The 24,482-nt window shown below is 31.3% G+C and overlaps 1 protein-coding gene across 1 annotated transcript in view; it reads left to right on the forward strand.

Annotated features, from left to right (window-relative positions):
* LOC106688015 (cadherin-99C) overlaps nt 1–24,482 on the forward strand; it is a gene marked incomplete at its 3' end in the record, with an annotated part of 245,476 nt that overhangs the window by 201,840 nt on the left and 19,154 nt on the right. The window contains 1 exon segment of the mRNA XM_024360534.2: nt 18,371–18,435. Coding sequence (XP_024216302.1) covers nt 18,372–18,435 — 64 coding nt within the window.

Below are 24,482 nucleotides of genomic sequence, written 5' to 3' on the forward strand. Positions count from 1 at the left end.
TGTCTGTGAAAAATTTTTTGAGAGCAGTATTAAAAAAAATCGGAAGTGAGGGCTCGGCGAGACCCCCCCCCCTTGGTGCTGCTAGGGTTAAACATGATCTTGAAGTGAATTTTTTTTTTTTTTGTGATTTTGATAATAATAATGTATTTATTCATTTTTTGGGCTTGTAATGTTAAGATCGCCTGATGATGGGGTGATAGCCCGTGGATGAATTTAATTAAGTATAATTTAAAATAAAGTATTAATTGAGTGTATCCAATGACTATAGAAGCGCGATGGCATTGTGGTAAAGCACGATGCTACAAGTCCAAGGACCAGGGTTCGAATCCAACTGGGCAGAAAATGGTTTTCTGTTAAACTGTAGCCGTGAGTCAACCCTTTGGGTTCTGTAGCCATCCTGAGATCCACCCAGTCTCATAAATTGGGTTGAAATCAGGCGGTCGAGCGTGATTCTGACCAAATCACCTCGTTATAAAACCCTTGGTCTAGTAGCAGTACTTCTTTACAAAGTACTACACCCTTGAACCTTCATGAGTTGTAGCGGCACAGGTTTTATTTTAATTATAATACAATGATCATACTTCCTATGAATAAGTTTAATAATAATAATAAAATTAAAACATCTGAATCACTTGCTTACAAAATATATTTTAAATTCCAAATAAATTAAGCGCCCTTCTTCGGGAAGAAAGATTGCTCCGATTCTTGGATCAGTTTCGTAATTCCGAACTTCCCAGTAAAAATTATATATTTTTCCCTGAAACCACTCTGTAGACTTCAGATTACTCTTAATTTTCAGTTACCTATTTAAAATTACACGTATCACTGTAAAAAAATAAAATTATTGGGTTAAGAAATCATAATCTCTTACTATTCGAACCGTTGAGCAAGTTGAGTCGTTAGTGTGAAGGTCAAAGAGTTGGGTAATGAGTTGCGACATCCAAGAACATTCCAGCCATTCTTGGATGACCCGGAGGAACGTTGGCAAAGGTTTCTGGCACACACGACTCCATGGCTGAATTCTTTACTGACATGGATTCCAGAAGAAAGTACTATAAGGTTCACTGCCGGAGAAACTTTATCGTAGTGGAGAGGATTTGGTATGGTAATAATACCGTGAGTAATAGAGTTACAGGAAAGAAGCTAAGTGGGAACAGAAAGCAAACATAGAGCAGACCAATAATTTTATATTAAGTAACTGTAACTGTGTAGCATCACAAAAATCAGAACAATAGACTAGAATAGATTTTTGTTTTAAAAGAAATTTCTTTCAGCTTGTTTAGCCAATTTTTTTGTTTGTATTTTCTTTACCTTTGATTTATTTCTTCTTTAACTCACCTCTACGATGCCTCGTATATGTAATATATAGTAAGGGATGTATTGCGATCGTTAAAAATTTTTAATTTGTTTTTAACGGAAATTCATATTTTGATGTCCTTGAAGTCCAGATAACCTCTTAAAGTAAAATGGACTGTGTGGACATTCTAGGGCATTAAAATAAAAGTTATACGAAATCGAAATCAGTAAAATTTTACACTAAAATCGACTGTCCGGATGTATATGTTATAGGATCGTTTTTTCAATTTTTAAATTCAGTACATTAATATACAATTAAGTAATGTAATAATACAATTAAGTAATGTAATAAGTATCAGCTAGGTTTTTTCCTCATTAAAACACTTTAAGATCGAAATCTTACATGCCCAGTTTTCATAAACTCTTCCTCTAAAATACTTTTAATTTCGTTTATTTGAAATATTTAAACATTTTTCCTAGAAGCAGTTACTGGTACTAGTAATTATGGTGGGGGTGAGAGGGTGGAAGTGGGCCTATTGGTCCTTCTTGCCATCTCCAAGACAAACCAATGGGATGTATTGGTTCTTTTATGTATCTCATTCCTCTTTTATGTATCGAAACTTTTTGAATTTTTAATGAAATTTATAAGATACGCCCAGTCTATAAAGGAAGCATCATTTTCTGCGATTCTATTAGAGCCTAGAGCCTATATCCTAGTGACGCATACCTGCCAAAATCTGCAATGTAATGTAAGGTAGTTTCTGGGGCCTATAGTAGCAGTTATAAAAAGTTTCAATATGAACTATAAAAGAACGAAACGAATTTAAAAACTAACCAGTAGAAATTGAGAAATAGATACATTTTATTTTGTAATATTACATTTTATCATATTTTAGACAATGGTAATATAGATCATAATGCTCCCCATATTTACAAATATATAAATTAAATGATAACAAAATAGGAAATAGAAAAGAAGGAAAAGAATAAATAAATTATAATAAATGAATATAAAAAATAAAATATAAACTTAAACTTGAATTAAAATAGTATCTTAAACTCAATCATTCCTATTTACAATATTTACATTCAGTCTAGGAATCTATCAACCAAGCTCTCAAGAACCAATCCTCACTTGTGGAGGGAACACCAGGGCTCCGGAAGATCCCGGCGTTTCTCTCTCAACCGCGTTACTGGTATTAAATTCCGGTACAACAGTTTAGAGATTAAAAAATCAGAAATAGCCGAGCGAACCTGACCTCTCCCGATTTTATTTTGTTTAAATGTTGAATTCTTGGCAGTGATCAAGTAGATTTTATTTATTCGCATTTTGAGAAATCCTAAAATATGAATTTTTATAGCAATAGAAAAATAAATATTTTATTTTTTTATATTTTCTCCTGCTGGGTGGTAAGTGAAAGTTGTTTGATTCACGAACCTTAAGAGAATTTTTATGTGTGTACTAATTTTCTTATCCTTATAAGAATAATTTTTAATTAAATTATTTAATAAAGTCAACTCATCACATCTGAGGTTCATAATTTCATCCTTTACAATCACATTAAAAAAGTTCTACGAGTTAGAATTTGGCCTAAAAATATCCAACACACTTCACGTTTATTGCTAGGACACGACGCAGTAATTTATTTTATTACTTTAAGTGGAGCTATTAACATTTTATCAGGTGAGTGAGAGCACATAACGATTATAAGGCCTGATTGCCGCACTCTGCTGCAACTCGTTACTGGTCTATGCACCATCCGTCCTTAACAGGATAATAGGTCCTCAAGTTCTTGAACATGTCTGCAGAATGCAGGGTTAAGTGGAAAGTAGTGCACCTTCCTGCAGATAATTCATCCTAAGGTACTTAACCCTGTTGTAAACTGTACCTGATCTTAATCCTAGTTAAATAAACTTTTCTATAACACCGATATAATTCTACAAATTGCTTGTTGTTGATAGTTTCCGTAATTTAAGCGGTCGATGTCCGAGTGATTGAAAATAGTGAACCTTAGATACTTGAAGGTTTGAGGATAATTTGTTAATCATATTGGATACGTTGGGTGTTTTATTAGTCAGGCATTTCTCATTCCTTGATCCAGTTATTTTAATTTTCGTATGGATCTATTGAGTCGCTGAGACCTTGGTCAGGTGGGAAAATAAACCTTCAGTTCAGAAAAAGCCTTGTGCTATTGCGTGAAGCTATTGAAGTTCAACTGGTAAATGATCTTTACTCTGAGACCATACCCATTTTTTAGAAACGTATATTATTTCGTTTTCTTTGGTTTTGTAGTATAGTAAAGTTGTTTTACATTCTCTCCGTAAGGACAAAACTTTCTTGCTAGATATGTGATGGAACTAATTAAAAATGCAAAATTATGAGAATTGATATATTTTCGGGTTTTTTTTTATGTAAGCCTCAAAAAGCCTGTTTTTGTTGTAAAAAAATGCAACATTTTTTACACAACTAGACTATAATTAATGCATTTTTTTATCCTATCAACTTTCTAGTTGTTTCCTAACTTTTGCCAGTTTGGCACTTCACCGACGCTATTGTTCACTCCTAAGTTGCCACTGGTATAAGTGGATTTTACAAATTTGTTTATCACATCAACTTCGTAAAGCATTTATTAGTCCCATTTCGTGTTTTTGTAGTTGTAATTGTAACCTAATATGGCACGTCTCTTTGGAAGGAATAATTTTCAAATCGATCACTTAATTTGATTTGATTTTTTGTTTCTCGAAAAAGACATTATTTTCGACGAACAATTTATTCAGTCATAGTTCATCATAAATTTTACTATAAAAAACTGACAAAAACAGTTTTGCATTATAAGGATTCATACCCTAGATATTTAACTATGGTATTGAATGCGCAAATTGGATTAAACAAAACGTAGTGGATTCTAGGATTAACGTACTTGATTTCTAAGGGTAACAGAAAAAAATGTTTTTATTGTTGGGAAACATTAATTTAGCACTCCTTCTTTTTCACATATGTGGACTAGCAGGTTTCAGACCAATGTAATTATTTCATTTCGGTTTTCAACTTACAATCACATTGTCATTTCCTACATTGTAACTATAAAATTAAAGCTATGCTTCACTAAATGGTGAAATACGTTTTGTTTCTTTATTATAAATGGAATCCACGGCCCTTGGATGAGGCACTTATTTATAACATTCCTCGGCTCCCGTGGCCACAAGATAGCAGCCCCGTCTTGTGGTGACAACTCCATGGCCCAGCGGTCGTGAGGAATGTTAGGACGGACTGTCAGAGTGCCCAGTAGTAAAGTTTATGGTGCATTGTCAGTAACTACGTAAAATGTACTGCAGGTTTTATTAGTTCCATCACAGTAGATCTTCGCCGTCACTAGTGTCTTCTAATAATGATGTCCTTGAGGTAGGATCCCTTTATCTAGGATTGCTAGAAAGGATGAATTTTAATCATATTATCTTTAGAATTTATAAAGAAGTAGATTATTTATTTTCTTACTATGTTTAAGTACATGCTGACAAACACTATTGGATATTTGCTGGTTCTTATTATTATAAAAATAAATTCTTTCAGTTTTTTTTATTTTGATTTTAATACGGAACGATAACATGAGTACTTTATAATTTTTATTTGTTGTATTTTATGTAAAAAGCTGGAAGCTCATCAGAGGGGAGGTAATCTATTCTGTATCCGTTTTATAATCCAAAGAGCACAGTTTGGGGGGTTTTGGAAATTATGTTATATTAAGGTTTGCGCAACAGGGTATGTCCCCTTGGACTCCCTTGGACATGTCTCCTTCGGATCAGATGTGCTGAAGTCCTTATGCCGGGTTGTTTTCTAGGCTAAACAAAGCCTCATAAAGGAGAATTTTAGTAAAAAATTGTGATTAAAGTATTCGAAACAATCGCATTTCTAAAGCTTCTCTAAATCGAGTTAGGGGATTGAAAATGTATGTGTTATAGAAGTTCATTTTGTTGTACTCAGTTTTTCTTAATTGTTGGTAATTTATAAACATTTTTGCATAACACAGATCTTTTTGTAAAATAAAAGCCACGGAAGATATTTAGAAAATCTTTTCCTGTCCTTAATTTAAATTTTATCAAAAACAATTTTTATAATTCCATTGATTTTCACTAACGGATTTTAACATTTTACTATAAAATTAAAGTGATTTTATTTTATTATTATTTCGTTGTTTTTTTATGTATTAAATATGACAATAATTATGATTAGGAAATGGCGACGTATTTACTACCTAGTAACTTGGGTATATCTATGACAAATAATATTTTATTATTAGATTTAGTCTTTTTCCTATCACATTTAGATATTATTTTTCAAACATACAAATATTACACAAATCTCAATAGCACTTCCCTTTATATGATAATTTTATATTTTATAATTAAAGCATGATCTTACTTTTGTAACGATTTTTTTTAGTTTTAGAAATTATATTTATACTAAAATAAAACAGTCTTGTAACTAATTGATAATTTAATTGTTTGTTTAAGATAATATTTTATAAATCTCATATTTAATAATATTAATAAAATTTAGTGCTTGAATAAATTTCTTATTTTATAAACATTTAGATATTTGCATATCAATATTTACTCTTTTTATTATTGTATCCTTATTTAATTTATAGTTTAAAATAGAATAATTTAGAAAATCAATGCATTGATTACCATACGAAGAATCAAGTTATACGAAAAAAAAAAACCAAGTGAAGAATCTTCTTGAAATAGGATTAACCAGTGGTTTCAAGTGGCTATGTAAAAGTCTCTCTAGAATAAGCTTGTTTTAGCGAACGTTTACTCTTCCATCTGATTTTGTTTTCGTTTGTGGAATTTTAGTTTATATATGTTTTATATTATTATATTGTGTTAGCTTTATATATAATTAAAAATAAATCAAACAAAAAATCAATTGGTATGTTTAATTTTATTCACACCAGGTTGGGTAAATTATCTATATATTTATAATATAAATTATACAATAACAAGTTTATTATTGCAGGATTTGGGTGTTAAATTCACATTTTGAATTTTTACTGCACGATTTGTATATTTTGGGTATTTTATGCAGGTTTTTTGCTGCAAAAAAACCCGGTCTATCGTGACCTATTTAATGTATTTTACTCCACTAAAAACTTCTTCTTTTAAAATAGTGCTTGTTGTTTATGGATATGTTGATTTTATTTTCAAATTTTATTGAAATTCGAGACTTTCTGTAGTCAGATCGTGAGATCGTTATTCAGTTCAATTTTTTTAGTCTTTGTTCAAGGAGTTATGGTTTTTAGATTTTTTTTTCAATATCTTTTGAATTTCAGTATGTCTTAACTAGTAAAAATGACACAATGCATTTTAACTGACAGCTATATTTTGTCAATATGTTCAAATAAGAAAAAAAAGTACAATAATCCTTTCTGCTTAGAAGGTTTGGTCTGCATTAATGGTTTCTTAGAAGGGTATTACAGATTATAGAATGATATGTCCTTCCACGTGAGGAGTGGCAGTCCACGTGAGCTCTCGACAAGACCTAAAGTAGTTCTTGTGTAACTTACTTCTGATATTGTAAACGTACTTTTGTATACTTTTCTTTCCCTCGCCCTTGGACCATTTCAATAGTGTGTAAAATTGTCATTGCTCCAGTAGTTTGAAAAGCTAACAAAGTGTTTTGTTAACTTTTAAAGACGGGATAACAACATTTATCCTTCGGCTAGAATTACAAAGGTACTACTGACAGCCGTAAGTGTTCAATTATTTTCACTATTATTGAAGTGTTCAATTATTGATGAAATTTCTATTGATACTACTAGATTGATTAGAAAAGTTGAGGCGTTTTTCTCTTTTTAACAGTAAATTATCTAATTGGTAAAATGGCGTTGTTGACGTAAATTCATTTAGAAAAAGGTTATACTTTATATATAAATCAATGAATAGGATCGGAGTCATTTTTTTTTCTACAGGGGCGTGACAAAGTTTAAAAAAAAATTTGATGGTGGAAGGCATGAACGGGATTGTGTAAGTAGTAAGTTACTTGAGGTGAGATTTATATTTGACAAAAAGTCAATTAATGTGTATTTTTATATAAATATGCAATAAAAAAAGACAAATATTGAAAATCAAAACTTGAGAAATTCAACTAAAAAAAATGTATTTACATATTATTTAAGTACATATTATTTAGTTTCACAATATTATTATTTATTTGATTTATTAATCAATAACAGAAAAGAATGTAAATAAAACAATTAAAATTTATAATTTACAAAATAATGAACAAATACTCTGAAAAGCCTTAAAATGTGGAAATTATTAAACTAACTCCAAAACATCCGATTTCGTGGAACATGTAACTAGTGTCAATAGGACATCCTTTCCATGATTCAAATTTATGTCGAGTTTTGTCTGAATTTGAATCTATGAACAATAATAAATATGTTGATAAATGTGCATGACACAGATCTTTCTGTAAAATAAAAGCCACGGAAGATATTTAGAAAATCTTTTCCTGTCCTTGACGACTCTACACCAAAAATTGTCGGTGTTTTGTGTTATCTCCTTGTTGAAATCTGATCATAACTCGGGATTTATTTTATTAAGACGTGGATGGAATTTCGTTCGTAGTCGTGGCTCGCTAACAGATTACGACCTTGATGAGTGACATAAAATACGCAAGCGTTGTAAAAGAAGTGTATCTTTGGTGGACGTGGTAGATATCCATGTCCCATCTGTTGTGGGTGCGGCGGTAGATATGACGGAAAGATAGCATTATGGAGCTGGTTCTGCAGGGTCTAGGCAATCTCTTCAGGAAGAAGGGATACTATTACGCGACTAGTTAAAACTTTTGGAAGGGCTAATGAAAAGAGAAGTATGTTGTGCGTGAAAAAAAAAATGAGTATACAGCTCACAAAATTGAGGGCATTTGTACAAGCCACGTGTAAAAGATACCGAGTAAGGACATGTGACAAGATGTTGACTTCTTTTGGCGCAACGCCATGGCTTTCTTTTTATTTATTTCCAGTTTTTATTGAATGAAAGTGCTGCATTAGAAGAACAGCGACTGTCGTTTAGATTACAACTTTATATTAAAAAAAATCTTATATTTCCTTTTAACTTTAGTCATCGTTCTTTCGCTTAAGTCTTCGAACATCCTACTGTAATAATATACTTAATACTGCGAAAAACTTCAACATTAAGACTTCTGTAATGATATTTAATAATAATTCACTTTAAATTAATACGTTTAAAGAACTAAACATCAGACTTTATCAACCTCCTTAACATCTAATCAATCAGAGAATTATAGTATACAAACATCGAGTTTTTAATTAACCTACCTTTTTTACTTGTACATTACCTCGTTTACTTCTAAATTTATTTAGAGACCACTTGTACAGTACAACATTTTTTTGTTTTGTGATTCATGTCTTCCTAATCTAAAAATCTAATAAATAATAACCCAACGAAAGTAACAATTGATATTCAGTTAAATGATTTATTGTACATACTGAATTATTCTTCTATCGGCCACTAGTTTGTGTTAGATATCAGACAATCATAAGTAGGGAACGGATTCAGTGTCATATTTACGCTGAGGGTCCACAATCCCACTATACTTGGGGCCTCCTAACTTCTGTGATCAATAACATCAGACTAAGCTGTGGTAAATATTTTTCAACTAATAAAACAAGGTGTTGCAAGTTTCTTTAGCTGCTAGTGATCACAATCACAAGAAAAACAGAAATAGTCCCTTTTAATGTTTTCTACAAAAAATATGTTTAACGACTTACTCTATGTCCTTTGAATAAGATACTTGAACTTGTGTCGCTGAATTCTTTGCAATTTTATGATAGTTATTCCCTGAACGAAAATATTGTTTACTGAAAACATATTGGTTGGAAGAATGAAAAAGATTTTTAGATACTAGAAATTTGGCAGAAAGATGTACATAGTGCGTTCAAAATAGTCTTTCCACTAGTAGAGCGGTCCCTCCCCGTTCTTGTACTCCTCGGCTGTCGCCTTCCCGGCCAATGTTCTAATCCCCCGCCTTCAGCGAATCTGTCTCCCTACCTTAGAAGGCCTTGTAGCTATAAATATGGTATGTATATATTTAGATGTAGACTAAACATTAAGTATTTATATATTTTAACTACTTTTTAAATAAACTTGGGGGGGGGGGGAAGTCTATAAAACATAGCCCTGTGATTATATATTATTGACATATTATATCAAATAGAAATGTCGAGTGTGTCTGTGCAAAGTGATTCTTGTTAAAAACTTTGGCCTGATGCACGTTATTAATTTAATACATCATTATAATATGAAAATAACAGGCCATAGTTGAATTAAAAGCAAAAAACAATTCCCGACTTTATGGAAAAAGGTCGTTAGATTAATTTAGGGTTAATTTATTTTTATAAAAAAGTATTATTTCTGAATGATCATGCTATTCATCATGTTTCGAAATTATTAATATCTGAATATTCTTTACGAACTTTGTCTTTTATTTTACTTCAGGACGTTTCGAACACAGTGTTTGCAAAATAGCATCCAGAAATGAAATGAGTAATGCATTGAAATTATATTGCTTATTAGGGCTACCGTACCGTTTACGTAGTACTTGGATTGTAACTATGTTCACTTTTCCCATTTGTTAGTTAATCAAACTGGAAGCTTTACAAATACTAAAAGCTGTTTAATCACCTGCTCCCTATGTGAATATAAATTAACCGCTTGTTACATAGGCCCTGATTGGTTCCACTTCCGAACCAATGATAAATGTGCTCATTAGAGACCGGCCCTCCCATTGGACGGTATTAATGACCTCTTTAAGATTCATTATTGTTAGTTTCTATAGGCTGGCATGCCTTCACTACGCTTGTGCTACTTCACCTAAGACTTTTCGGTTTGTTTTTCAATTTATTAAATTAATTAGTGAGCTTAAAAAAATCAACTGGATCTATCAATGCCAATAATAATAAATTTGTATGAAAAACGAATGCTGCAGTCTATATTATTATGAAGTACTGATGTCCATAGAAATTTAGCTTTAGCCGAAAGTATTGGGAAGTGAAACGAAATCATTTATTTACAATAAGCAATCGAACAAATAAACATTCCATGTATATGATGTTATCTATAGGATAAGTTATTTTACGATAATGACAAGAAGACGAAGAAGTTAGCTTAGATAAAGACGGCCTGAGAACAGTACCTTGTGAAACACCCGTTCGAATCAGCGATTCTTGTGTTCACCTTGTTCCTAATGTTCTATTGTTCGGTAAAGGCACAATATATTCCATGGTAGTATAACTGTACATACTTAGTGGTTATTTTATCTATTGAAATTAGATAATAGGTTCATTAATATCGGTTGCTTTGAACACTTCGTGATAGTGTTCCTCGTAGTACCTGCCAAACTGATGTCGGCATTTTCTTGTCTGTAATTCTAGTAGCTAAAAAAATAATAATAAAAAAAAAAATATTTTACCATAAGGTTCGAGATTTATTATTTATTTTTTAAAACAGATTTTTTTTTCTTCTCGGACCATTTACTTGTCAGACATCCGTGGGAATGAGATAATCCTATGAAAAACTTGTGAACACCTTTAGGCCGTCTAACTGGAGATTGCTTCAGGGCAATTCTTATGCAAATTATTTTTGTTATGTGACTCCTAGCATCCGCTTTTGCCTCCACGCTATATTTGTCTGTGCCGTTTTGGTATGAATTAGTGTTTTATACAATATCTTTATAGCATGTCAATAGTAGTTATCCCTGAAGTAATAAAAAAAAGAAGAGATATTTTTAAAATAGGATCAGAGTAATCAAAATATATCGTAAGCATTTAAAATTACATTACCCAACGTAACGTTCATCATATGACATAGAACTAAAAAATAAGCCATATTTGTGCGTTGGTCCGAATATATCTTAAAATAACATAATATAATAATATCTCTAAATTAGATATTACTGTAATAAATCACTTATATTTCGGCTTCAATCATGTTACTAAGAACAGAAACTTTGCCCTTTATAAAAATTGATAGAATTCCAATTCACCTCATTAAATTAATAATATAAAGTAAAAAAAAAATAGAAAAATGCCAATTAAGTATGAGACATATCTAAAAAAGGCGGTAAAGGTAGTATAAGTCACATACTGTACGTATTTTCAAACATATTGGAATAGACATGGTTCTTCCTCTAAGACATTTGTTTCCAGAGATAAGATTAAACTGTCTAAGAAGAGTGGTAAAATTATAAAAGGGTTAGAATTTTAAAATTAATCACAGTGTTTTTTTTTTTAACTTATTCTAATAATACTTGCCCTCCTAAGAAACATTGAAATTACAACTTATTACTAAATACTTATTAACTATTACTAAATGTAAATCTCGTTTTAGCTCCTTTTGGCGTGGTGTTCTTAGCTATGTTTATTCTAAACAAACTTCTTCCTCATAAAAAAACAAAAAAAAAAAAAAAAAACACACTTTTACGAGAAAAATGACCTGATTGGTTCCTGTCTCAAAATAATTTTCAATACATCTGCGAACCATTATTTTTCTTCAAGTTAAAAAGGTTATGTAACGTACAGTGCATCTAGACTATTTGTTTTTATCTAAATCCTTTTATGAAATTTATAAGTGAGCAAAAGAGAAAATGAACACGTGTAATCCGATATAGTATTTGTAGCATTGAAGGCGCAAAAGCACCATAAAGACCATGAAAGCAATTGTTGTTCTAATCTGTCGCATTAGGTCTGGTGTGATAATGAACGGGGCTATCGTACAAAGAACGGTAATGAAGCTACTGTGACGAGAAATGCCACATGTATACCGGGTATAAAGTGAACTGTCGCACCTTATTATTATATTAACAAATGGCCGATAGTAGTAACTGTTATTTTTCCAACTGCTAACGAATGTATGCTAGGTTTACTGTCAGGATATGGATAGGACACCACTCTATGGTCTCACTTTCATGACAGTACTACCACTACAGAAAATGATCACCGTGTAAACGAGCCTTAGAATCATATAACTTTGAAGTTAAATAGAGTGAGAATTTGAAGCTAATATAGAGTTAATACTTGAAGATATACTTTTTTTTACAATCAATATAACAATACATAAATCTAAATAACCACATCTTATAATACATTTTTTTAGATAAAATACGATAATATCTAACCAGTATATCTTCTAATAAATTACATTAAAAAAAACCAAAAAAAAAACGAATCATATTCGAGGCGATGCTGCTGCAGAAATGCGACGTAAGGATGTAGAACAGAAAAGAAAATATGGTCCTTATAAAAAATCTCAATGTTTTTAAAAATTTTATGCTAAAAAATATTTTAATCTAAAAAAGATTTCTTAATAAATTTAAGGATATATAGTCCTATTCAAATGAGAAATTAAGTTTTTTTTTAACAAAGCCATGAGCTAATTAAGCAGTATCATGCTTTAAGTAATTTTCTTTTAGAATTTATTCATCTGAAAAAAAATTGTGTTCAATCATTTCTTTTTATTTATTTATGTATTTTTTTTCCCGGAAGAAGTTGAAATAGTTTCGGGAGCGAACAAGAATTACCTGCCACATACCCAACCTTGACATTTCGGGGGCGCAATTCAGTTTGAGTGCGGTCACAGGCTATCAAATGTCAGGAAGCTGATGGGTGTGTCCGGGAATACCTTTGTCGGCTATAGCGGTTTTATTCTTGTATAGAAGATCAAACCAAGAATTTAGTTTTTAAATTTGGATTGTATGCAGTTTAAATACATCTATTCACTTTGCAAAAAAGAAACTATTCTCTTTGAATTTTACCACATAATAATAATGCGTTTGGTATAAAAACATTGTAAATGCTTTCAATCTTGAGAAACTATAATTGGTACATGAGGATAGTCAGGATTTTATTTTATTTGTACCTTCGTTTTTAATAATTTTAATTAGAATTAACCTTATAAAGTTATTATATCTTTATTAACCTATAAAGAGCAGAGGTAAAAAGAGGTTGAGTACTTCGGCTATAAAGTATTGTGCCCAAACGGCTCAAAGGTTTGTGAATAAAACTTGCATAAAATATTAGTCTTTCTTCATAAAGCCTTTCAACTTTGTAAAATAAAATAAAATAAAAAAGGAAAAACTATTTTGCTTTTTTTTTAACTTCTTAAAAGATTAATCGAACTCCTCTGCAAAGTCTCCCATTAAACTTTAATCTTTGATACTTTTATAAATCTAGTAAATGATCAAATCTCTTTGTTGTAATTATTTATTTAAAAATTTGTGACTCACTCAATAACTGCGACGTATTAGTTGAGTAAACAAAACCTGCTACTACTCATGAAGGGTCAGAGGTTCAGTACTTTCTAAGGAAGTACTGTTTCTTGAACAATGGTTGTACAAGGAGGTGATTTTTTCTTAAACAAGGAGGGCTCTCGACTCCACAGAATTGACCCACGGCTACAGCGAGAGAATAAATAATTATCTGTTATAGCTGGGAATTAGTTGCCTAGAACCTTAATAACTGAGCTACCGCACTCTCTCTAAGTATGCAAAATAATATTAATACACTTATTTATGTGTTTATTTCATTTTTATTATTTAATATGAGAAATTCAAAGAAATGAGTAAGTAAATAATGTTAAAAAACTTATGTTTGAATTTATTATATTAAATAAATAGAAATTAAATTAACAGGTTATATACTATTTTAGAAAAATATATTGTTTTAAAATATTAAATTATAGTTGCTGAAGGGGTGAACGCAGTTTCCTTGAAACGTAAATAAATTAATAAAAATGAATGTATTAGCAATACAGTGGATTAATCTTTGACTTAGTATTCAAGGTGATAAATAAAAAAAAAACAGTAAAAAATCATCTTTATCGGGCCATCATCAATAGAGGTAACTAAATAAAAACAAAAGAAGAAATTTGGGACAAATTTGAGCAAAGATATAGGAAATAAGGTTTGTATTGGACAGTAGTAAAGCCGCCTCAGTTGACTTACCGGATACTCATGGTTTATTAATTATTGGCACAATAAATAATTTATTTAAATAATGAATTGTAGTATTATTATTAAAGGTTGGTTTTATTATACATTGTAATAATTGCAAGTTCGCAATATTGAAGAACCAATTTATTGAATCTATTTTTTTTACACCTCTTTACAATCCTTACATCTATTACGAGGGAACCGTTGAAGCGGTTTCTTGCTAAGTATAGAATAGTTTCTAGGTTGATCTTGTTCGCTGAGAAGACTGGCTGTGATGAAGCTCCGGATGATCGTGGCCGACGAATTGTCCGTTCCAGGGGCTGGAGGCTCATCATCCCAATCATCTCTGCCATAAATATAGGTTGCCTCGGCGCCGGGGTTACCTTAACGCATTCCATCGGGTGGACTTCTCGCGTTACCGTGTCGGGCATGAATCGCGATGGCCTCAATTTTTTTATTTGTATGGGAATCTATTGAATCAAAAAAGTGGCTGGGTTAAATCTTCAACTCCGAATGGGAGTCGTGCCTCAATATATCAACCACATACGAATCGGTTTTATTTCATTCATAAGAAGTAATTTTTATTTCTAATTTCTAATAAGAAAGAGTTTTACACTAAAACTCATCAAGTTAATGTAGTTCATCTATTAATGAACATTTAATATTAAGAAGATAAGAAATATGGTTTTGAGTGATGAACGTTTGAATAATATTAATAATAATTTCTTGCACAATGTTAGATTTATGCTACAACATGGCTATACAGGAAAGTACCTGATGTTAGAGTGATGGCCCCGAAACCTTGTTTACGATACATGAAAATAAAAAGATTTAATGAGAAAGAGTTTTTCACTACAACTCATTAATTAATATAACTCATCCTGTAATGTACATATAATACTAGATGCACTGTAATGAACATATAATACTAGATGACATTTAATAACTCATAAAGGTGTTTCACGCTAATTATATAGCCATATATACCAATTTTTATTATTACAATTGCAGCAGACATTGTAAGGCCCTTGTTATGACACACTTAAATTTGATTGTTTTAAATTAAAGATCTACATACTTTCTCATCATTCGTTCCTTTCTCATCGATAGATTATTCCAAGTAAACCACAATGGTTTCTACTTCCTCTATTCTCAGTCCGCTGGTGTTCCTCAAGGTAGTATCCTCGGTCCCATCCTCTACACCGTCTATACACCTTACATTTCAACCAATCCTAACACTATCCTCACCACGTATGCCGATGACACATGTGTGCTCGCAGTAAATAATAATCCATAATTGTATCCCAAACTCTCCAATCCTATATCACAGCCCTCGAAAAATGGTGTCGTAATTGGAGGATTAAGATAAATTCCAACAAATCCCATCAAATCACCTTTACCCTTCGTTGTAAACCTACCGACTGCCCTACAGTTTCATTCAATAATGTTACTCTTACCCCTGTCGAACAGATCCGCTACATTGGACTACATTTGGACAAAGGATTAATCTGGAATCTTCACACGAGACTGAAAAGACAGGAAACTGCACGTCGATTTCGACTATCACTTCAAACGGTCTAAACTTCCAACACATTACAAAAGACTGATCTACATGACTGTAATAAGGCCAATCTGGACATATGTAGTTGAGCTTTGGGGCTCCACTAAACCTTCGAATTTCTCTCGTATTCAATCCTTACAATCCAAAATCCTTCCTAAAATGTTCAATGCTCCATACTTTGTTACAAATAAAATCATATATAAAAACCTTAATGTTCCCTAGTAACCTATTTAGCCCGAACCAGATATCATTCCTTTCACTATTAACCCCCTAACCATCCAAACCCACTAGTTTCTAACCTTGCATCCTCTTCCATTCCTGACAATCCTCCCAGGCGCCTGAAAAGAAGATGGCGACGAAACCTGCTAATGTAAAACGTCATTAGAGTGCTGCCAATGGGTACATTCTCTACACACCTGTAACACTCCAATTTAACCGAGATCAGATTTACTAAATGTATTATAATGTACAGTTGTAAATAGCAATAAATAAATATTTAAAAAAATAATTAAAGATATTTATTGTTATATGGGACGCTTTTATTCATTCTTTGAGAAAAGTTTCTATAAATAATCATACTGTTAGAATGGTGGTAAGAGCAGAGAGGATTTGATTTTGTTACAATTATAAAGGAAGATCTTTGATATAATATTGAAGTATTGAAAATATTTTCACCTCAACAGTGCTTTTAGTGTTAATTTACAAAAAAAGTTTATTGCCTGCTATTATAATTGTAATGTGTAGTAAACATATGAACAAAAAAAAACATAAAATATTATAATATACAATCCTCAGGATACATCTTTGTCTTTCACTTTAAGATTCAATGTGTGAAACTAGGGCCTAAAATTGGAAATACTTGACTAACTTTTCTTTCGCAAAAAACAGTTACCAATTTTTAAAAAAAAATTTTCTTGGTAAAACTCAGGAGAAATATGACAAATACAAATAAAAACATTTCCTTAGAAAATAAACAACAACTTGAAAAATAATAGAGATACATATAACCAACCAACGAAGTTAACATTGAACTATAGTGCAGTGTTTCTCATAACTACCCCTGAGAGCGCTCGTGGTCGACTTTCATCTACGGAAGTAATGAAAATAAAATACCGATAATGTCTTTTTTTTTTAAATTAAGTCAATTTTTTCAGTGCAAAATAAAAAGAATAAATTCTGGGCAAAAGTTAAAAAAGTACTATTTATTTTTTGCCACGTTATTTCTTATACATCTAACCCGATGATATATGATTTAAAAATTACAATTATTCAACCTGATATAGGTGAGTACATACGCTCAACCATGCTTTAACAAGCACCGCCAAAGAGGCTTAAAAAAAGAGAATTTTTGTCAGAACGAATATTTGACGAATAAGTCAACCTATCTTTATACCATTAGGAACCTGATTTTTTATTTATATAAGAAGCTAAAATAACATAAGACTGGATTTTCATGCCCTAAGAAACGTGCAAGAAAAAAAACTTTAATGTGCAAATTCCTGCTGTAAAACCTCAATATTATTTTCAACACAGCTTGTTGGAATACCTCTTTTGTGAAAAATCACCTGAAATTTGAGAAAGAAAATAGCCTCGATATATTTATAAGGAGGAATTCCTTCCCGAGGCCGTAAAGTTATCGACCACAGGACGAAGCCTTGAAATGAGGTGAGAGTGCTTTCGGGAGAAGGGAAGGGTAACGAACGCCGGGTATCTGGAATTGAGTTTAAGGGATTGCCAATTGTCTGGACTGGGTTAATTGGGTATTTTCCGTTAATTGAGTGTCAAAAGATATTTTCTAATTTCAGTCATTAACAATAAAGCAATTCTGTTTTTCTGGACTCTCAGAATAACGGAGGAAGAAACATAATTGCTGGCCTCACACGGTATTTGCAGTAAACTTTTAAGTGCATATGGAAGTGTAACTTTTAATTTTTTTTTTAAATTTTTTTTCTTTCAAAGCTTTTAAGATATTAGAATAGAAACAAAAAAAAAAATGCATTAATTGTATTACTTCATGATTGGTGTGATGCAATATATTTTCATCGCTGCTTTGCTTGAATAGGTGGAGAAGGGAACTAACGGCGGTTATATGAAACTGACGTTTAAGGTATTGCCAATTATCTGCTCATTTCTAAATAATATATGAATATAAATCTCTCTTTAAGAGATTTTAGTGATCACCATGTAATATTTTATTTTACTCATAAGGTGGTGTAATAAAAATGAGCCGTAAATTGTTGTAAAATCTTTAATTCTAAATACTTCGTAAGATTTAAAAAGAGAAGCCTCCAGATTATGATTTACTTTTGTTTTTTGCAATTCAACCTAATTTATTTTTCTTTCAAAGGTTATGCCCAAAAATCTATGTTCCAAATATAAACATTTGAATATTCACCAAGTATAATTTAATCATTAACTCGAGATAAGTTTTATGTTTATTTAAGTTTATTGTTGTAATTTTTATATAAAAAGACTTATTACCGTTGCATTTTTTACAGGATGAAGGGTATCGTTTTCCTCCTCGCGTTCCTCACAGTGCTTCACCGAACTCTTGGCAAAAATGGTAAGTAATTTTAATGTTTTAGTATAATATCAGAGTGTATTGTAAAAATAAATCTAACTAATTACAATCAATTGTTGATTATGAATATGAGGAAATATTAGTTGAATAAGGGACGTGATGTTTGACTTTGTCTCCTCTTTTAAAAGAAAATCATTTATATGGAGATATATTGTTTATGTATTTAATATTCTTTATGTTTTGGAATTTCGAAATAAAACAAAAAAAAAGGTTATAAGAAAGACATCAGCAAATGACAGAATTAGAGATTGTTGATAAAGTAAGGGGGGTAGTATTTTGACTAGTGTAGGTAGACGTAGGTATGAGCATTGAAACATTTTAGGTTTTTCAACAAATCTTTGCCAGTACCTACAGTCATACAGCAAGAATCACTATCGTTTAACAGAGATACAATCTTTAGGAGAGAACTTCACTACCGGTTTGCCTTGCCAAAAATATATAGCCCCAATTTGCTACCTTAGCTGTACTTCTTGCTTAGTGGCGTTGTCCGAAATAAACTTCTTATTTATATTTTGAACTTTTTATTCAAATTATTTTTTATGGCCATGGCGCTAAAAATAGTTCAGGCCAGAAAAAACAAGCGTTTCAGTGAGAGAACATTAAAAAAAAAATCAGTGCATTGAATGATTCGCGGAGAAATTTAAACAAATAAACATATCAAATTGAGAACGTTTGTCCATGCCGGAAGTCAAACTAAAACTCCACGGGAAGCTCTAATGTTAAATATTTGTTTAGTGAGCCAATTAAACATAAATTAAAAGAAAAATGAAAAAAAAACTCCGAACTTAGAAATGATTTTTCAAACTTTATTATAGTTAAAATTTTCAAACTAAATCTATTGATGCATTTTATTACTCTGAAAAGTAATTAAAAAAATTATTCATTGAAATTTATGACTGTAGAGTACGATAGAATTAGTAAATTATGATAAATTATGAATTAAAACAAATGATAGTGTATTCTAAAGGAACCGCCCAAAATGGTAGTATCCCTTTAATCATGGGTGTTTTTAAATATAGTTCGAGATGAACGGTTGAAATCTAGTGAGTTTGTGTGGGTAAGTATTTTAGAAATGAAGGAGATAAATTTCTAAATAATAATTTTTATAATTTAATAAATATTTCGGGGCTTGAAAATGGGATATTGTAGTCTTTTTGGGTAAGTTTATTTGTGGGATACTGAGGAGCTTTAGAGTATTTTTGAAGGATTATGGATTTTTATGATCTGATACGAGAGGAACGGTCCGTATAATATAATCCGAGCGACTTGAAGCGTCAACTTTAACTAGATCGTGACTGCAGCGGGGCAGGTTCGAATCCTGGCTTGGGGATCGAACTTAATTGCTGTGGTGGTCCCACAAAATGAAAACTTAACCTCCTATCATGGTTAGAATAGGTTGGGCACATGAAGATACTCCCCGTATGCCAGAAATGACTAGGTTAGGGTCAGAAAAAAAAATAATGGTGTATATGAATAAAATGTTATTAAAACGATTATCGATATGATTAAGAAATAATATTTTCTTTAGATCTCTACATCATCATTTTACAAAATCCTTTTTTTTTTTATAATTCACTATTCAAAGAAAAAGAAAAATCATCTACTCATTTTTTTCAATTTTCAAATAAATTAAAGATATATCTATATATGTACTAAATTTATTAAGGGATAAGTTAGAAAAAAAATGTTATATGTTTTTATTTGGTGTTTGAATTATATAGAGCTGGAAAATGACTTGTTAAAATGTATCTATTCTTATATCCTAGGTTCCTATCGACCTCTATACAATCGATATCTGCAAATTCCTTCCAACCCCACCTCAGTCCTGTTTCCCAGTAAAGGATGAGGACCGCACCTAGTGATCCTCTGATCCTGGTACTCTAATGACTGCCCTAAGACAATAGGAGCGCTGTCATCTGCATTTGCATGATAGACGCGGACCATTACGATCTGCCATGCTGATCACGTAGCCACGGCGTAGTACTACGGTTATTGTGTCCATTATACTTAGCGTGACTGTTGACAATACCATTCCTATCTTAGGCAGTATTTTTAACTTGCATGTACTATATCCTAATCTTTTATTTAAGCATAATTATTGGTCTAAAACAAATAGTTTATAAAAGAACCTCGGACTGAAATAAATCCAGAGTTTTTGAGAATTAAAGTATTCAAAAAAAATTTATTCTCTCCCCTCTCCCCTGTAAAATATATAATTCCCTTAAAATAATTAGACTAGTTAGTTCCTCAACCTTTTATTCACTAGAAATACTTTTTTTTTTTTTAACATTTCGTTTTAGGCTTTATAAATTAATATGTTGATGCTTCCTATGCTAAATAATGTTATTATTTCCAAATATATTATTAGTTCAGTCAAATTAGAGAACTAACCCTTACATTCAAAGTATTAAATGGTTATATATATGTTTTATATAGTTAAGTACCTTCTGTGCGATACGCGGATAAAAGTCTCATGGGTTTAAGAGTAGAGTTTGGGTGGTTAATAATGTACTGAGATATGAAGGGGACAAATATCACTCCAGTGAAATTAAACACTTAAAAATAACATACAAAAACTAAAGCAGGGATTGTTTTTTTTTTTTTTTATATTATTTAGTAAAATAAGTTATTAATTGTATAAAAGTCTAACGAGTTTGGAATGGTGTAAGGGGATGGTGTGAGGGGAGTGGTGTAAATATCAAATGTTTTGTTAGTTGTTGAAAATTATTGTGCTCAGTGAAATTTATATAATACGAAATTAAAGAACTTGGAAAAAAACTATGGAGGAAATGGTCTGCTCTCTCAATCTGAAGAGCACTTTTGGACTTTGGATCCTAGGCTTGACCCTATCTTAACCAAACAACCCCTTCCTGCCCTTAGCCACCTCTAACCACCTTTAATCACCTCGAACTACCCTTAACCACCTTGATCAAACCTTACGCACTATTAAGTTTTTAATAAATTTAATGCACTCTAATTTCCTATAGTAAACATTTCAAATCTATTAATTTTCGATTATTACACATTCGCCACTCCCTCCATCATAAAACCAACATGAAAACTCATTGGAGTTTTTCGTGCTGTTACAGGTGTTACTGAACAATATAAAAATGGTTACTGTTTTAGTTTTTGAATGTTAGGAATAGATGTCTAACTTTTTTCCACTAATATTTGTTTTGTTTATATCTCAGAAACTACGTGGCTTAAGAGAAAAAAAAAATTGACGGACAGTGAAGTAAAAGACCAACAAATTTTCTTTAACACCCCTATGGAACCAGTTAACATCAAGTGGTAACGTGGCACATTCTATAACAAAAATATTAAACGTTTATAATGATAAGGACAAATAGTCTCATTGTTCCGATCTTTCAACAAATCATATTTCCTCAAATTTTAAATGTGGAGATCAAACAACAACAAAAAAACCGATACTTCGTAAGAAATAGGGGTGTTGTTCGTTAATTCGATAACAAAAATCCAAAAACTGATAAGTGAATGTAAATACCTTGGTGGTTTGTGTTTGTGAATCTGTGAGTATGTGCCAGTGATTTTTTTGTTCCTGAGGATGGGATGGTAGCCGAAATGTAAAACATTCTGTTTATAAATCAAATTTGGTGAACTAATTTTCCTAAATTTGATTTAAAACTTTAGAATATGTTCAATGTCACCCCGATCAAGCAGCACTCATTATGAAAGTAGGTAGTACTGTAACCAATTTCAGAATCTCTGGCAAACCAATAGTCTCATACATAACGCTTACAATTTTTAGAATCTTTTTGTTACCTGTAACATTTTAAAACTATCGGAACACATAGAAATGCGAGTGGCAAACCGTTGCGAAACCATTGATGCAACACCCTGACTTCATTAGAGCCAGCCGCTGCAACAGACTTCAACGAGGGAATTAAATCAGCTCAGATAAGAACTGGAGATATCCAAATTGGCAGAAAATGCAAGCTCTCTCCAGTCACGCGACTGCAGTCCACTGAATGCTAAATACATAAATCCGACCCGCTTGTTGGACAAAAATTATGCGCTTGTTTGTCTGTTAGTTTTTTCTTCATTTTCTTCAGACTTCCCCAGAGAGTTAACGACCCTTTATTATGCGAACGATTATAGATATAGCTTCGCGTGAGGTGTTTTTCAACAGTTCTTGTTCTCGAGATTGTACGATCTCTGTTCCTCCGAACCATCTCAAGCCAATCCTAGCCTAACAACAACTCTTTGTGAAATCAGGATTGTAGCTTATTTAAACAATGATATTCTTAAACACTAACCATTATTTCTCTTGGACAATATGTTAATCACAGATTTATTGTAGAAGAATATTTTAGTCATCTCTACATGTAAAAATTGGAAAAAAATGTCATTTTTTATGTGGACTATTTTATTTTGTTTAGAACAATCATTTTGCTTCAAGAATTTACTACATTCGTTTTTCAAGTTTCTCTTGAGTTACATAATTCATCTTGTAATGAATATTGTTATTTATTCCATTTCGAAAAATACTCTTATGTTACATAAGTTTAGAAATTTCACTTGTTTTTTTGTAGTTTTGAAAAAAAAATAAATCATAAAAAAAAAAAAAAAAATTTAAGGATCATATTATTATTATTTTTTTTTATTAAAATGAATTCAACCATATCTCAATTATGGGCAACAATTTATGCTGTGTAACCCAAGTAATCTTATTCTGGTACCCTGGGAGGTAATGTTGATCTCTCTGTTATCTTCTGTAGGTTTGTTTTTTTTTTTCCATCAACCATGATTAAGTAGAGAAGGCTGAGCAGGTACCAATCAGAAGAAATGGAAGCAAGTTTCAGTTATCTCATTCAACAAATAAGCATTCAGTATGACTCAAAATCGAAAAAATTGGTCTTCACTTTTTCAGTCATTTATTTTGATTAAAAAATTCTTTCATTTGTTATTACAAAAAAAATTTTGTTTCATTTATTCTTATATTTAGTCTTATTTTTTGTTATATATAATTTAAAGTTCGTTGTGATACTTAGTCAAATATATAAGTTGCATATAACACAGTCTATCCAAGTTTAACCCAGCCAGGAGTATTACACATAAAAGATCCATGGATTATATTTGTATTTAATTATATCCATCGATTAAGTATCGGTATCATAAAACAACTTTTGTTTTCTAGCTTTATTTCAAGTTCATCAGTTGCTCACCAATTTACTTCTACTGCTATATCAGTAGTAGTTTAAGTTCAGAGAGTTGTAAAAAATATCTTGTTTTATAAACAGTCTTACAAAAATATTTTGATTCGGATCATTGAGTGTTGATATTCTGTGGTTGATTTACATGGCAAACAGGAGTCAAATGGAAAAATTTACTAATTATTCAATTTTCGACTATTTGATGGTTACTAAATGAGGCATTAATTATTCCTTATGTCGAGATTCATTTTGATTAACAGTGTAATATCATTTTATTGCTGTAAAGGAGATTGGCCTTTCAAATTTTCTTAATCTGTTCAGAAGAGCCTTAATCTAACTGTCTCTATAAATATTATTTCATGCCCCTAAGTATTATTTTACTGAATATCTTAGCTTTAAATAAGGAAGAATACAAAACAGCTATAAGGTATAAGACCATGAGGTATGGAAATATATCAGAACCAAAGTGGGCACCTTTAGCTCCCCCTCTCTCTCACACTCCGATATAGTATTACACGGTAAGCTTTCTTTGTGTCGAAACAGCATTAACAATCATGAAATATGATATACAATGTCCGTGGGTCTTTCGGAAATTCGTTTTGGGCAGACGTTATTGGGCAATGTTGAAAATGCATTACGTTTCTTAACAGCTCCTAAGGACTAAGTATTTGGCAACTCGAAAGAATATTTACGTCTTTTAATTTTTTGATTCATTACATTTGGGATAGATATATCAATTATATTTAGAAATTAGCATTAATATCGATTCTTACTGTATTGCATGTTAATAAATGTATTTACATGGTATGTTTATTAGCATATACCTAATTATGAAAATAAGTATGATATTATTAA

Source organism: Halyomorpha halys, unplaced genomic scaffold, assembly GCF_000696795.3.
Source record: "Halyomorpha halys isolate HHAL.00 unplaced genomic scaffold, Hhal_1.1 Scaffold1040.1, whole genome shotgun sequence".
Taxonomy (NCBI): Eukaryota; Metazoa; Arthropoda; class Insecta; order Hemiptera; family Pentatomidae; genus Halyomorpha; species Halyomorpha halys.